General features: G+C 38.3%; 2 protein-coding genes and 1 long non-coding RNA gene across 3 annotated transcripts; 2 read left to right on the top strand and 1 right to left on the bottom strand.

The window, feature by feature from the left end:
• Window positions 1–70: 70 nt before the first annotated feature.
• On the top strand, window positions 71–736 carry LOC113111302 (uncharacterized). The gene is made up of 3 exons (XR_003293292.1): window positions 71–131; window positions 389–511; window positions 698–736. It is a non-coding gene; the product is annotated as an uncharacterized LOC113111302 (long non-coding RNA).
• Window positions 737–1,651: 915 nt separating this feature from the next.
• On the top strand, window positions 1,652–11,693 carry LOC113110616 (son of sevenless homolog 1-like). The gene is made up of 9 exons (XM_026274726.1): window positions 1,652–1,866; window positions 4,683–4,802; window positions 4,881–5,043; window positions 5,152–5,269; window positions 6,932–7,104; window positions 7,366–7,482; window positions 8,910–9,183; window positions 10,545–10,663; window positions 10,787–11,693. The coding sequence occupies exons 1-9, from the start codon at window positions 1,652–1,654 to the stop codon at window positions 11,147–11,149; spliced, it is 1,662 nt and encodes a 553-aa protein (XP_026130511.1). The 3' UTR covers window positions 11,150–11,693.
• A 2,336-nt stretch (window positions 11,694–14,029) lies between these two features.
• LOC113111304 (gem-associated protein 6-like) lies at window positions 14,030–15,839 on the bottom strand. Its single transcript, XM_026275929.1, has 2 exons — window positions 15,616–15,839; window positions 14,030–14,528 (listed from the first exon to the last, which is right to left on the bottom strand). Exons 1-2 carry the CDS (start codon window positions 15,741–15,743, stop codon window positions 14,099–14,101), a joined length of 558 nt encoding a protein of 185 aa, XP_026131714.1. The 5' UTR covers window positions 15,744–15,839; the 3' UTR covers window positions 14,030–14,098.
• Window positions 15,840–15,947: the final 108 nt, after the last annotated feature.

Here is a 15,947-nt window from a genome sequence, read left to right on the forward strand (position 1 = left end):
TGAATGAAGGAAATGGTTTTGATAACCAGAGATCTCTCCTCTCTTCTCCAGATCCTAACTTCGTCAGGACTCCTGACCACGTACCGGTCGTTCTGTAAACCTCAGGAGCTGCTGGGTCTGCTCATGGAGAGGTCAGATGAGATTTGATTCATCAGTGGTGCACAAAGAGTTCAGTGCGTTTAGTTTAGTTTCACTGTCATGTGATCTTACCTTTTTTTTTTTTTTGATTATTGTAATACGGTGATTCAAATCAAAAACAGCTCAGGTGTTTATTTACAGGTTTTCTGTTGGTCGTGATGATAATCTTTGCTCTCACTGTGGAGTTATTGTCGTATCCATGGAAACATCTCTCCAGACGTCTGTGTGTGTGTGTGTGTGTGTGTTCCAGGTTTGAGATTCCTGAACCTAAACCCACGGAAGCGGATCAGATGGCCATCGAGAACGGAGACCAGCCGCAGAGCGCAGAACTCAAACGCTTCCGCAAAGAGTTCGTCCAGCCGGTGCAGCTCAGGTACACACACACACACACACACACACACTTAGACTCACACACACACACACACTGAGACACACACAAACACTCACACTCTCACACACACACACACACACACACAAACACACTCACACACAGATCAGTACCGCGTCACACTCTCATGTCTCTGTCTCTGTGTGTGTGTGTGTGTGTGTGTGTGTGCAGGGTGTTGAATGTGTGCAGGCACTGGGTGGAGCATCACTTTCTTATGATCTTCGAGAGACGCTCAGCTGCTGCGGAGACTGGAGGAGTTCATTCGGCACGGTCAGAGGTGCGAGAAACCTCATCATCATCATCAAACATGATCAAACATGATCAAACAATGGAGATGTGTAGGGCCTTAGTCAAACCCAGATTCACTCTATAATGGAGAATTTATTTATTTATTTTTTGTCATCACAGGCGATTATTACAAATATCTAATTCGGGGCGGAGCTAGGGTGGCCACCCCACTCACAACTCACAATGTTATGTTATAAGTCTTTTAAAAACAATTTTAATAGAGACATCAGCAGTATTTCTATGAGTGATACTGGCTTCAGTTCATAAAAAAGATGCCATTCAACAAATATTTAAAAATACACTATGTGTTGTCTGGACATTAATTGCAAAGTTGAATGTGACATTATTGCCATTTAAACATATATTTTAATTAGGTGGGTTAATTTGGAAATGGTTCATTTATTTTAATCGATTGAAAGCAGTAATTATTTTAAAGGTTGTATGTATCAGTCTGATAAGCATCACTTAGCAACAAAAATAGAAAATTTCTGAGGGAACTGTTGTTAAAATAGTAAATTGTAAGTTTCTAGAATTCAGTTAAACCATAAAAATGGAATCCAGAAAATTTCTAACAGAAATTTTTTTTTTAATTAAATATGATAAATATGAATTAATTGATTATAAATGCACACCATTTAACAGAATACAGAAAATAAAAAATGGAGTGGAAAATAACAAATGTCATAGTGCACTAATAAGCCATGATGTAACCATATTCAAATGTAATTCTCCATCATCATCATTTCTAAAAAGGAAATGATTTCTATGTGCATGAGTCTGATCTCCGCTCAGGTGGGTCTCTAACATCGCTCCTGTCACCTGTCTGCAGGTAAGGCCATGAAGAAGTGGGTGGAGTCTATCACGAAGATCATCCAGAGGAAGAAAACAGGCTCAAGCCAACGGCCCCGTCACAACATCACGTTCGAGAGCTTGCCGCCTCCCATCGAGTGGCACCTGTGTAAAGCAGGACAGATGGATCAGTTTGACCTCATGACCCTTCACCCCATCGAGATCGCCCGACAGCTCACACTGCTGGAGTCAGACTTCTACAGGTGCGACCCTCATCCTGTGGCATCTTTCACCATCTACTCTCTCGCCCTCATTTTCAAAACAACCCTGTTTTTCTTTAGTGGAGCTATTTAGCAGAATGTTGACGCTGCTCATTTACATATTTGCAGATGGCCACAACAAATTCCCTCACACATTATACACTCCACTCAAAAATATTTTAGGTTTAAGATTTATGTATTTGAATTGAGTATAAAATTTCCATTCATTTGAACATACAGTTTGAACGTAAACAAAAACTGGCAGAATATGCAAACTTAATGTCATACATGACTTCTGCACTGTTGTTCAATAGTGTATTATTAACTATTTATCCATTGGGTTTTATGTGAATACTCATATTTTCAATGCATTTATATATAAAACCTATTTTACATAAACAGGGTTATTGTGTATTGAAGTCATGCATAATCAAACAGCTCAGATTTATGTAATGGTACTAATAAACTTAATGTGTTTTTAAATATACAGTAACCAGGTTATATATTTATCATCAATAAATCCGGTTTATGTCAATATCATACATTTGATCTCATTGAATATGGCTTGTTTCACTTCCACAGTCATATTTAAGTTTATACTTAAAAAAATAAATACATTTAATTGTTTTCCAAATGAACAGATTTTTGCTGATTCTGAACAGATTTTAAATAAATGCATTTTTAAAATATGATTATTATTTTTTTGACTGGCACATATGCTTCACATTAAGTTGATTAGTTTGATTATGTTGAATCTGTGTAATCCAAATGCACGAACAGCTTAAACCCAATTCAGATACAAATTTATATTTAAGCCTGAATTTCTTTGTGTTTGTTGCAATAATTTTTGGCCATGAAAATTATGTTCATCTAAAAAAATATATAAATTACATAGCTGTATGGAGCTCATGTACATATGGACTGGCCTAGAGGTTAATTTCTGCTTGTTTTGTGTTTGTTAATATTTTATTGTAGTTTTTTTTTCTTCACAAGGGGAAAGGCTGGATTTCCTGTTTGTATTTTTGTTTTCTGCTCTGTTGGCAACTGTATGCTCAGAAAATGGGGCAGTGTAACACAATAGAGTGTCCAGCTGTGACACACACACACACACACACACACACACACTTCCCCTCACCTCTGTGGGAACAGGCTTCGAGCGTCGTACCCAAGGTCACCACCTCAGTGATGTTTCCCATGAGTAATTCTGTGCCCTCGTCTCCCAAAACACTGAACCAAACCACACACTCAAAACACCTCGGCTCCTGACTAAAGGAGCATTCTGGGGGATTTTCACTTCATTTCGGTGTGCTGCTGTCAGTTTCGGTATTTCTGAACAAACCGGAAACATTACAGTACAATTACAATAAACCATCACGAGTGAAGCTTGTATTTATGTTCAAGCTCTTACATGAGTTAAAACAAAATCGTAGTTTTTTCATCCACTGGCAATTTTTTGAATTAGGTTGAAATCTCCAAATATTTGTGACTGAAGACTTCAATTCCAAATTAAAGACCTTTCCTCTAAAGTTTTTTTCTCCACTTTAGCAGCACTTACAGACACCAGACTTGGCACTTTATTCCTCTCTATATATTCTGAAGGTTTTTACTGTGGGTTTTGTGAATATATGTATATTTCCTGAGTTTTGTATAACATTTTAATTCTAAAACATGGTGTAAATGTATGTTTTCTGTCTGTTGACTATTTTCTTATTTATGGGGTGATAAAGCGAGAAATCCAAAATCCCCTCAGTAAAATCAGGAATAAAACTGCTAAGTTTGGTGTTTGTAAGTGCTGCTGAAGTGGAGGAAAAAACTCTTTAAAGATATGCATCGCAATTGAAAATCTACAGACGCACATAAGGTTTGACACTACAGTCCAAACCAGTGTTTTTTTATGCACTAGTTAGTTTTGTAATTGTGGTCTACTTTGCTTCCATATCATGTCTCTTCTTTCAGACGCAAAGAAAACATCCTAAATACACATTTAAGTGTTTCTTGTATTGCACTTTATATATTTGCATCTGTAGATTTCAATTGCGATGCATATCTTTAAAGAGTTTTTTCTCCACTTCAGCAGCACTTACAGACACCAAACTTAGCAGTTTTATTCCTCTCTATATTTTGAAAGTTTTTACTGTGGGGTTTGTTAATATATATACATTTCCTGAGTTTTGTATAACATTTTAGTCCTAAAACATGGTGTAAATGTATGTTTTCTGTCTGTTGACAATATTTTCTTATTTATGGGGTGATAAAGCGAGAAAAACTAAATCCCCACAGTAAAAACCTTCAGAATGTAGAGAGGAATAAAACTGCTAAGTCTGGTGTCTGTAAGTGCTGCTGAAGTGGAGGAAAAACTCTTTAAAGATATGCATTGGAATTGTCTACAGACGCACATAAGGTTTGACACTACAGTCCAAACCAGTGTTTTTTCATGCACTAGTTAGTTTTGTAATTGTGGTCTACTTTGCTTCCATATCATGTCTCTTCTTTCAGACAAGTGCAAAGAAAACATCCAAAATACACATTTAAGTGTTTATTGTATTGCACTTTATATATTTGCGTCTGTAGATTTCAATTGCGATGCATATCTTTAAAGAGTTTTTCCTCTTTACTTTCATGGTAGAGAACTAGAACTTTCATGTAAGTTGTAAAGCAGTAGTCCGACTGTACTGTGATCGATCAACTGTAGAAACATGGTGATATCTACACCTTATTCTCCTAGTTTCTTGCTTTAAGTATTGAATATGTATCTCTAAATCTCTTAAGTGTTTAAGACTAGAAACATGAATATAACTGGTGTTTTTCTCCTTCTGTAGGGCGGTTCAGCCGTCAGAGCTGGTGGGCAGTGTTTGGACTAAAGAAGACAAGGAGATCAACTCCCCGAACCTGCTGCGAATGATCCGCCACACCACCAACCTCACGCTGTGGTTCGAGAAGTACGCTCGCTCTCATGTGTTTAACTCATCACTCACACACACAGTGTCTGGTGTCTAAGTGTTCCTCGTGTTCCTCAGGTGCATCGTAGAAACGGAGAACGTGGAGGAGCGTGTGGCTGTCGTATCACGCATCATCGAGATCCTGCAGGTCTTTCAGGAGCTCAATAACTTCAACGGCGTTCTGGAGGTGGTGAGCGCCATGAACTCATCGCCCGTCTACAGACTCGACCACACCTTCGAGGTCAGAACGTTTTCATCAGCTTTAACTAGCACTATTGGATTAGCTGCTCTTCACTAGTACTAGAGCGATTTCAGCGTGTAACTCGTCCTGCGTGTGATTGTATTTCAGCAAATCCCCAGCAGACAGAGGAAGACTCTGGAGGAAGCTCATGAACTCAGTGAAGATCATTATAAGAAATATCTGGCTAAGCTCAGGTCCATCAACCCGCCCTGTGTGCCCTTCTTTGGTACGTCCATCTTCTATTTACACACATGCTTTATAAAGAAACACATGTTTTTTAAAGTTTTTGCCATGGAATAAAAAAAAATTAAAAAAAGGTAAATGCAACATTTTATCTCACAATCAAACTTTTTTTTTTAGAAGACATTTTGTGGGGTAAAAAAATCAGATTTCTGAGTTTATCTCGCAATTCTGAGTTTAAGTTTTGCAAGATAGACTACTTTTTCTGTTTAAATCTCTCCATTCTGTTTATCTCTCTTTTTTCCTAAAATTCACAAATTTATATGTCAAAATTCAGAATTTTTTCACTCTGAATTCTGAGTTTACATTTTGTAAGATTAACTTTTTTTCTTTTTTTTCTTTTTTATATAGTGAAAATGTCTTACAATTCTACATTTAAACCTCTCATTTGTGTTTATATCTTGCAATTCTGATATTATTCTTCAAATTTGCAAATTTATAATTTGCAATTCTGACCTTTTTTTCCTAAAATTTCTAATTTATATCTTGGACAATGTATAATTATAATATTTACATCTTAGAGCTGGGTGATTAAGTTATTGGGCGATATAAATTTCCTCGATAAACGATAACAAGAGGTTGATAAATGTTCGATATAAGCAGGGTCCCATTGTTCAACTCAATTACTCATATTACAGTTTTTTTTGCTATATTTGTGGTTTCAGCTGAAATTTTTTTTATTTTTTAATTTACAGATAAATAACTGATTTTGATAATGAACATAAATCTACATCTGCATCTGAACTCAGAATACTATCAAATGTGTATTTCTAAGAGACAAAAAATGTTTTATATTATTAATATTATCAGGCAACATAAACCTGTTTCTTGGTTTGGAACAATATTACTCATTAGAACATGCAGAACTAAGAAATTATTTTTTGCTATTAAGATATTTATTTATGTTAAGGAAAAATTACTTTAAAAGTATAAATAATTAAAAATGTGAAGTGTTTGTCATTTTCTTACTATAAAGAATAGTTTAAAACCACAATTAAGCGTCTGGTTTTTACAACTTTCACATTTGAACAATAATCTGACTTTAGAAAGAAATAAAGATTTGAAATTTATCGTGATAATTATCTATATCAACTGATATGAAAAATAATTATCATGATAATGTTTTGGCCATATTGCCCAGCCCTACTAGAAATTCTGACTTTTTGTTCCTCAAAATTCAGAATTTATCTCGCAATTCAGATTTTTTTGTTTAAAAATTGCAAATGTATACCTCGCAATTTTAAGTTTATATCTTGCACTTCAGTTTAGTCATGCAATTCAAAATTGTGAATTTATATAGCAAATCTGTTTACATCCAGTAACTTTAAGTTTGCATATCACAATTTTATTTTTTATTTTTTTTGCAACTAATTTTTCTCAAAAGTTTTATCTCACAATTTTATATTTGGCAATTCTGACTTTTCTCTTCAGAATTCAGTATTCTTTGTTTCCAGCTACAATTCAGACTTTCTCACAGTTCTGATGGGTAAAAATATAAAAGTCCTAATTTGTAAGATATAAAGTTAGATTTAGGAGAAAAAAAAGAGCCTGAATCGTGAGATAAAATGTCGCAATAAACTTTTTCATTATTTTATTTCTATTTTGGTTTCTGATGGGACTGTGTTTGATTGTGATCTGCTCATTTTAGGGATTTATTTAACAAATATTCTGAAAACTGAGGAAGGAAATCCAGACTTCCTGAAGAGACACGGCAAAGAGCTGATCAACTTCAGCAAACGGCGGAAAGTGGCGGAAATAACGGGAGAAATCCAGCAGTACCAGAACCAGCCGTACTGCCTCCGTGTGGAGAACGACATACAGGTCAGAAACATCCTCTGATCAACGCTTTACATTCACTGACGTCTTAGAAGGAATTCATAATAAAAGCTTCATCAAGGACAGTCATAAAAATAAAAGGCATTAGGGGATTTAATGTTTTCTTGCAATATCTCGCAATTAATTTCAGAAATTTTAATTTAATCGATTGACAGCACTAATAATATTAGAAAAGAGTTCTATTTCAAATTTAAATCTGTGAAAACTATATAAAAAAGTAAAATTCTTATTCTGTTGATGCTGCAGAAGTTCTTTGAGAACCTGAACCCGATGGAGGACATGACGGAGAAGGAGTTCGCCGACTATCTGTTCAACAAATCTCTGGAGATCGAGCCGCGTAACGCTCGCACACTGCCTCGATTCGTAAGTGTGTCTCACGCTGCACACACATGTACAGTTACACAACACACACACACACACACCGAGCCTCCTGATCTCTGTGCTAAAACCCTCCAGTGCTTAGAGAGCTGAACCAGAATAAGCACGAGGTCACTTGTGTAACAGAGAAAGAGCCCAGAACATGACTCTGGTGGAACCCTTCTGTTTACTCCCATGCCCTCACTGTGAGAGAACGCATTCAGAGGAAACTTCTGCTGTAATGAGAAAGATGCTCATTCTCAAACTCATTTACTGAATTTAGTACAGACAAAAATATAATTACAATAATTATTTAAAAATAGTAAACACAAATAATTTTATTAAATATTAATTATTTTTACATTACATTAGTATTTTTATATAATTTCAATATTAATGTATTATATTACAATATAATTTCTTTGAAAAAAAAAAAAAGGTAAAAAAAATATTGGTAATTAAAATCTTTTTTTTTTTTTTTCTTACTCACAAATAGTAATTTCTACCCAATACAAAGTTTTAGCGGTTGACATAACTAGAATAAATATATTCCTGATGAAAATATAAATTTTAATAAAATGTAAGATTTTATTGCATATTTTATTGTTAAAAATGTCTGTATATATTGAGGTTTTTTAAGATTTTTTTTTTATTGTTTACATATTTTGACTTAAAAGTACAATTTGTAAGATATTTGCAGTAAAATATATCCACCAGGCTAGTGTTATATATTTTGTCCAGCTGATTACTAACAATATCTCTAATGTTTTCAACTACTTGTAAATCATGAGAAGATTCCCAAACAGTGACACGGGGCAGTGCAGTCACCTGTCAATCACATTAGTTACCCTTAGTTACCGCCTTTACTGACGTAGAAACCACATGACATCAGTGTCGTGGACAAATGCGGAAGTAGCTTCGCGACAAACTTCAGCTAGAAAGAGATGCTGATCTCACTTGTGTTTTACTCGACAGGTGAGTTGTTTTGATTCGTATCTTTACAGAAAACGTATGCTTTTATAACGATCAACAAGATTAGTATTATGAGGCATACACATCAAACGCACGAGGACACGTCTGATCCATCGTCTGATCGCATCTTTGCATTGAGTTTGTACATAATCTACTCGCGCAAATCGGTGAACACGCGTTTAATCAAGAATTTATCTTTCTGTCTGATTGATGGCCGTCAGCGGTTGGGTAGAAGACAACAAATCCCATCATTCCACGCTCCTTTAGTGTCATCAAACCACGCGATTGTTATTGTTTTGGTAGTGCGCCCTCTAGTGGCAGGTCCTACAACCTGTACCTTTAAATTTAGGATGATAGAGTTTTAGTGCAATGTTGGACACTAACTGATATATATATATATATCTCATACTGTATATCATAGATGTATTGTGGATTTCTTCTCATTTGTCTTCCTCTCACAGCCAAAGAAGTACAGCTATCCTCTGAAGTCTCCGGGTGTTCGCCCGTCCACCGTCCGCCCAGGAACCATGCGGCACCCGACGCCGCTGCAGAACGAGCCCCGAAAGATCAGCTACAGCCGCATCCCGGACAGTGAGACGGAGAGCAGCGCCGCTTCAGCTCCCAACTCTCCCCGCACTCCACTGACGCCTCCAGCAGCCTCCACCACATCCAGCTCCACCGACATCTGCAGCGTGTTCGACTCGCCACAGCCGCCCTCCAGCCCCTTCCACTCCAGTACGACCCCCACACACACACACACAGAGAGATAGAGAGAGAGAGAGAGAGACACAGAGAGAGAGAGACACACACACACACACAGAGAGAGAGAGAACACAAACAGAACACACACACACACACAGAGAGAGAGAGAGAGAGAGAGACACACACACACAGAGAGAGAGAGAGAGAGAGAGAGAGAGACACACACACACACACAGAGAGAGAGAGAGAGAGAGAGAGAGAGAGAGAGACACACACACACACACACACACAGAGAGAGAGAGACACACACACAGAGAGAGAGAGAGAGAGAGAGAGAGACACACACACACACACAGAGAGAGACACACACACAGAGAGAGAGAGAGAGAGAGAGAGAGACGCACACACACACACAGAGAGAGAGAGAGACACACACAGAGAGAGAGAGAGAGACACACACAGAGAGAGAGACACACACACACAGAGAGAGAGAGAGAGAGAGAGACACACACACAGAGACACACACACACATTTATAAATGACACTTTAACAGAGATTCACACAGAAAAGACATGAATTTTATTTACACTTTTGTCTGGTAGTGTTATCATTATTATTATTATTATTAAATCCTCATCAGCAGATGTGCGTAACCACAGTTAGTTTGGAGAGTAGTCAGTTGTATATAATTTCTGAATTAATTATTGTGAAAATGAGGAAATGCTCCCCGGTCTGCCATTGGTCAGACACACAGATAGTCCCGCCCCTGAGCTCTGTCCATTGGTTGAGTCAGTGATGCAGTGAGAATGTGCTGAAGCTGTTCTCTTGTGTTTCTCTCTGCTCCTGACAGACACTGACACTATATTCGCTCCGGTCTCTCTCCCACACGGCCCACGTTAGTATCTGAGCGTCTCGTGTCTTCACTCATGCGTCTGTGTGTCGTCTGTCCTCCGCTGGATCTCTTTACATGTGCAGGACACTGCTTGATTCAATACCTTTATAGTACTTTCTTAACTCTTAAAGAACTGTCTAGGAAGGTAATAGTGTATGTATTTGAGGACGAGATGTGTGAACGGTGAAGAGAGAGAGAGAGAGAGGACAGTCATTTATCATTTTAGCTCAGCATCGTCGTCTGATCAGACCTTAATGTCTTAAATCACCTGCATAGCACTTCATCTTTCAGAACATGGGATTTCCACCAAGCTTAGATTTTTGATAAATGTAAAAAAAAAATTTGGACTTAAGGCAATGAAAAATATTTTTTGGAAAAACCTTGAAGTAACTACAAATGAGCATGTGAAGCAAATATGTGTGTGGAGAAATTCCATGTTCTCTCAGAACCTGTGTGCACTTGTGATGTCATCAGTGTGTGTGTGTGTGTGTGTGTGTCTCAGGATCTTCCTCAGTGTCCTCGATGATGAGTTTCCTCCGGAATGACGAGCTTCCCGTTCCTCCGCCGATCCCACCGCGCCGCCGGCCGGAGTCTGCGCCCGCCGAGGCCTCGCCCTCCAAGGTGCCGGCACACACCCCTCCCCACCTTCAGCGCTTCATCTCCTGCTCTTTATTAATAGAGAGATCCTAGATCGGGATCTCTCCGAGCTCCGTGTGTGACGAGTGCTGTGTTGGTGTGTTTCAGATGATGTCCAAGCACCTGGACAGTCCTCCGGCGATCCCCCCGCGGCACCCCACCACTAAAGTGTACTCGCCCCGTTACTCTCTGACAGAGCCGCCCGACAGCCCCCCCACCCTGCCGCCGCGGGAGCCGGTGCGGACCCCAGACGTGTTCTCCAGCTCCCCGCTGCACCTGCAGCCGCCTCCACCGGGACGCCGCTCCGAAGCCAGCCAGGCCTTCTTCCCTCCGCAGATGCCCGGGCCACCCGTCCCGCCGCGCCACAGCACCTCGCAGTCACCCATCCCCAAACTCCCGCCCAAGACCTACAAGAGAGAGTCGGTGCACCGTGACGGGCCGCCGCTGCTGGAGAACGCCAACCCCTCGTAGACGCGCTTACAGACAGTGCTGCAGACCAGACGACAGCAACATGTGCCCTTAAAGGGGCGGTTCAGCAGAGAAACGGGAATTCTGTCAGTGCTTAGTCACCCTCAAGCTGCTCCAAACCTAGATGAGTTTCTTTCTACTGCTGAACACAAAGAATATGTGTTTTCCATGTAATGGAAATAAAGGGGAACTGGAAATTTGCTACCAGTATTCTTCAAAAATAATTAAAAGACAACCCCAAAATATTTATATTTTTAGAATGTTGGTAACCAAACAGCTGACGGCACCCATAGACTTCCATAGTATTTATGCTCCATGTAATAGTCAGCGGGAACCAAAATTGTTTTGTTACCAACATTTTTTTAATAATTAGAAGACACTTAGAAGAACCCCTCAAAAAAACAAACAAAAAAAACAAACAGCTGACGGCACCCATAGACTTCCATAGTATTTTAAGCCCATGTAATGGAAATCAAAAATCTGAAATTTTGTTAACATTCTTAAAAATAATAAGAACACACTTAGAAAAACCGTAAAAAAAAAAAAATTAACCAAACAGTTGACGGCACCCATAGACTACCATAGTAGTTTTTGACCATCTAATCAATGGGAACGAAAGCATTCTTCAAAATATTTAGAAGACATTTAGAATTACTTGAAGATAGTTTGAGAAATGTTGGTGATGGCTGATGGCACCCATAGACTTCCATAGTATTTTTTGCCCATATAATGGAAATCAAAGGGAACTGAAGTTTTGTTACCAACATTTTTAAAAATAAATAGAACACATTTTAGAATGTTGGTAACCAAACAGCTGACGGCACCCATAGACCATAGTATTTTTTGCCCATATAATGAAATGAAATCTTAACATTCTTAAAAATAATTAGAAAACATTTATGAGGACACAAAAGAAGATATTAGTGCTGGGCAACAATTAATCATTACTAACCACACTCTGAATAAAAACAATTCTGTACATAATATATGTGTGTGTGTGTGTGTGTACTGTATATATTTATTATGGGTGTATATATAAATACACACACATGCATGTATATTTTTAAGAAAAATATGTTTATATATTTAATATATTTATGTATAATATAAATTATATGAATATAAATATATACATGTAAATATTTTCTTAACATATATTGTATGTGTGTATCTTTATATATACATAATAAATATAAACAGTACACACACATATATGATAAAAACAATAACTTATTTTAGATGTGATTAATCATTGCCCAGCATTAGAAGATACTGAGAGAACTGTGAGTGACCAGATAATTGATGGCACCCATTGACATCCATTGTATTTTTTTTTCCTCCATAGTCAATGGCTACCGTCAACTGTTTGTTTGCCAACATCTGTTTTGCGTTCAGCAGAAGAAAGAAACTCGTACAGGTTTGTAACATCTCGTGGATGAGTAAATGATGGCGGGATTGTAATCTTGGGTGAACTGGCCCTTTAAATTCATCCTTCCGAGACAACGATTGTGTTTCCATAAAGTGCAAATCACGCCCGTTTGGGGAACTCTGTATTGTTTAGTTTTTTTGTCTTTCGTGTAGCTGTTTTGTCTCATGTTCGTTTCATTTCACGGCTTGGCTGGTTTCCTGCAGTCATGTCTGATTCCTGAACACACACTTCTGCTGGATGACAGACTGAACGGAGCAGCTCTTCTGCTGACGGAGAACGCTCTCTGGATTATTTCTGGTGTTCTAGACTCACTCGAGAGCCAGTAGACTGAAGAGCACCAGGAGTTTAAGGTACCCTCACACCAAAAAGAGGTACTGGAGAAACCTTCAAGAAACACACGTGATTGTCCTCTATGTGTTGGAACTTTTATTTTCTCAATCATTTCTTGTTTTGCCAATAAGTATGTAAAGATGAAACGATCGCCTTCTTAAAGCAAGGGAATAAAGTGTTTCTACCACTGTATGCCAAACACTAGCCGTGAGACGCCTCTCTTCACTTTCATGAAGTCTGATGGTTTTATTCTCTCTTGGGTTTGGGATCCTGCAGATCTCGTGAGATCAATAATGATAATGATGATGGAGTTATATAAACACCAGGCCAGTGTTGGGAAAGATGCATTACAGTATTGTGTAACTCTATGGAAAGGTAACTAATTGCGTTCCTTTTTATGGAAAGTAAGTTGTTTTCTGTCACCTAGACTTGGTTGGCTTATTTGTTTTTTAATAACAAAAAAGTAGTAAGACAAGACATTTCCAGATGATTTCTATTGAACTGCAGCTCATACTATTTCTAATATAATGAATTAAGCTTCAGACTTCTTATTTCAGTTAATATCATGAATCTAGCGAGCTGAGCCAGTAGTAGTGATGATGAACCGAGTCATTTGAGTGAGTCATTTACGCGGGAATCGCTACGATTGATTCAGTTCAAGCGATTCATTAGGGGAAAAAAAGATCCAGAGTTATTCATTTTCCAATTTCGACATCACTTGAACTGATTTTAAAAAGCATGTTGTGATGGGTGAAACAGAGCTTTCCAAACTCTGAATCAGTTAAATATGGGATTATTTTCCCGCCAAATGTATTGCAGTCACAGAGCGAAAAATAACAAGCAAAGATCAAATATTTAAAAACACGTGTAAAATAATAACGCACAAAACTGAAAAGCAAATGCAGTTTTTTTTAAATAACAAAAAGCGCATAATACACAAATACAAATATATATATATTCATTACAGTAAAAGTATTTTTTTAATAACAGTTTTACTATGGTGTCATGGTTAAACTATGGTTAATTTGTGGTCAGCCTGGTTTAACTACAGTAACTGTGTTTAGTTGACTATAAGGATGAATATAGAGATGACGTTTTGGAGCAAGTCAGCAGAGCAAACGATTCAAGTTTCAAAAAGGTTAATTTCTCTTTCATTCATCAGGAAACATTTACAACGTTACATGAATCAAGAGCTATTGAGTTTGTAACACAGAAGTGATGTTTGATCGTGAAAGCTGTGCTTGATGTCCTGGGATGTTCTCCTTGGGTGAAGGAAGCTTCTCCACTAGACTCTGGATGCGAGACAGGATGATCTCGCTGGTGCTGCTGCAGTCTCCAGGCCTGTAGGGGGCGCTGATGGTCAGAGCGTTCGCCACACACAGAAGCTCTCCATCTTCAGTCACCGGGACTCGGTTCTTCTCCAGCCACAGACGCACACTCTCCCGTCGAGACTTCAGCTCCTCCGCGCTGAGATCCTGTGCTCGGTCCGGCAGGAAGACGCTCTTCATCTGACGCTCCGTTTCCTCTGTTCCTCTCCTGAGGATCTGGACATCGGTCACCGCGTGACCCAGAATCACCCTCACCGACGGACACTCGTTCTCCTGGACGCTCACCAGCACCACACTGCAGACACACAACAGATGATTCATGATTTGCAATTTGGCTTTTTTTAAGAACCCATGAGTCTTGATACATGCCATTTCAACTATTTCTGTAGTGCTTCTTGTTGGACAGCACTCACTCTTCACTGCGATGTCTGTCTGTTGGACTTGTGGTGCACAAGGTGTTATTTTTATTTAGCATTTTCAATTTCTCTCTCTTCTGTTAAAAGTGGTTAAATTATTAAGCTGTGTCATGTAGTTTTTTTCAACACTTCTTTTATAAAGCCGCAGTAATATACTTGACGCAGTGAAGCAGCTCGTGAGCAATCGATTCTCGATCCGTTGATATTAACCAGTTCAGCACCACCACAGCGGACAGCTCCTGCTGACCTCACACAGAAGTCTATCTGAGCAACCGCATAAACCTCACGATTCAAACCCCAAATGATTCACTTAATGATTCAAAACCCTAATGGTTCAAAAACTCAAAAATTAATAAATACTATAATATTTATATTAATGACTTTTAAGTTGCAAATTTAGATAACATATTAGTATTTATAAACCATTAACTTCATGATGAAAAGTTAAGCCACATGCATGACGATTCATAATGATTCAAAATGCAAATGATTCAATTTATAATCCATCTCGTGGTCCATAAAGATTCAAAACGAAAAAGAATCATCTCATGATTCATAATGTTTTTTGTCTTTAAAAGATTAATATAGTGCACTAAAAATAATAATGTTTGTATTTAATAATAATAATAATAATAAAAAGAGAGATTCACAGTGGTTACAAATACAAACGGTTCACCTAATAATTGATTTGAGTCAAAGTCTTCCAGAATCCCCTTACCCTTAAAAATGCATTTACAAATTTAAAAAATACAAACTTAAATTCTTCTATTAATGACTATGCTTTAAATTAAGTTGCAAACACAGATAAATGTATTCGCATTTATAAACCTTTAGCTTCATGATGAAAAGTTAAGCCAGAGAACATAAACTCAGCCCAAACTGAACAGACGATCGTGTTCTGATCATTAGTTTCGATTAGCAGCTAGATTAGATTATGATATTATGGTGATGTTTGATGACGCGTACCTGGCGGAGACGGGGTCCACGGTGAACACGCGACCCTCAAAGCGCTGCTGATCCCGATTCGTGACACAAACCTCATGATTGATGAACTCGTGCCAGTGCTGAGGACTCCTGTGGATCCACTGCAGCATCGCGGCGAAAAACCGACCACTTAATTACCGCCAATCAATCTATCTAACAATCAGCAACTTCATCCACAGGAAATCGACGCAGCGAACGCTGGACACGCGTGACGTAACTGCCGCAAGCGACCGTGTGATTGGTTGGCTTGATCCAGAGCCGTTGAAAAACCTATTTAACGGCTCTAGCTTGATCACAAAGAGAAATGTTCTTTT

This window comes from Carassius auratus, chromosome 11, assembly GCF_003368295.1.
Source record: "Carassius auratus strain Wakin chromosome 11, ASM336829v1, whole genome shotgun sequence".
Taxonomy (NCBI): domain Eukaryota; kingdom Metazoa; phylum Chordata; class Actinopteri; order Cypriniformes; family Cyprinidae; genus Carassius; species Carassius auratus.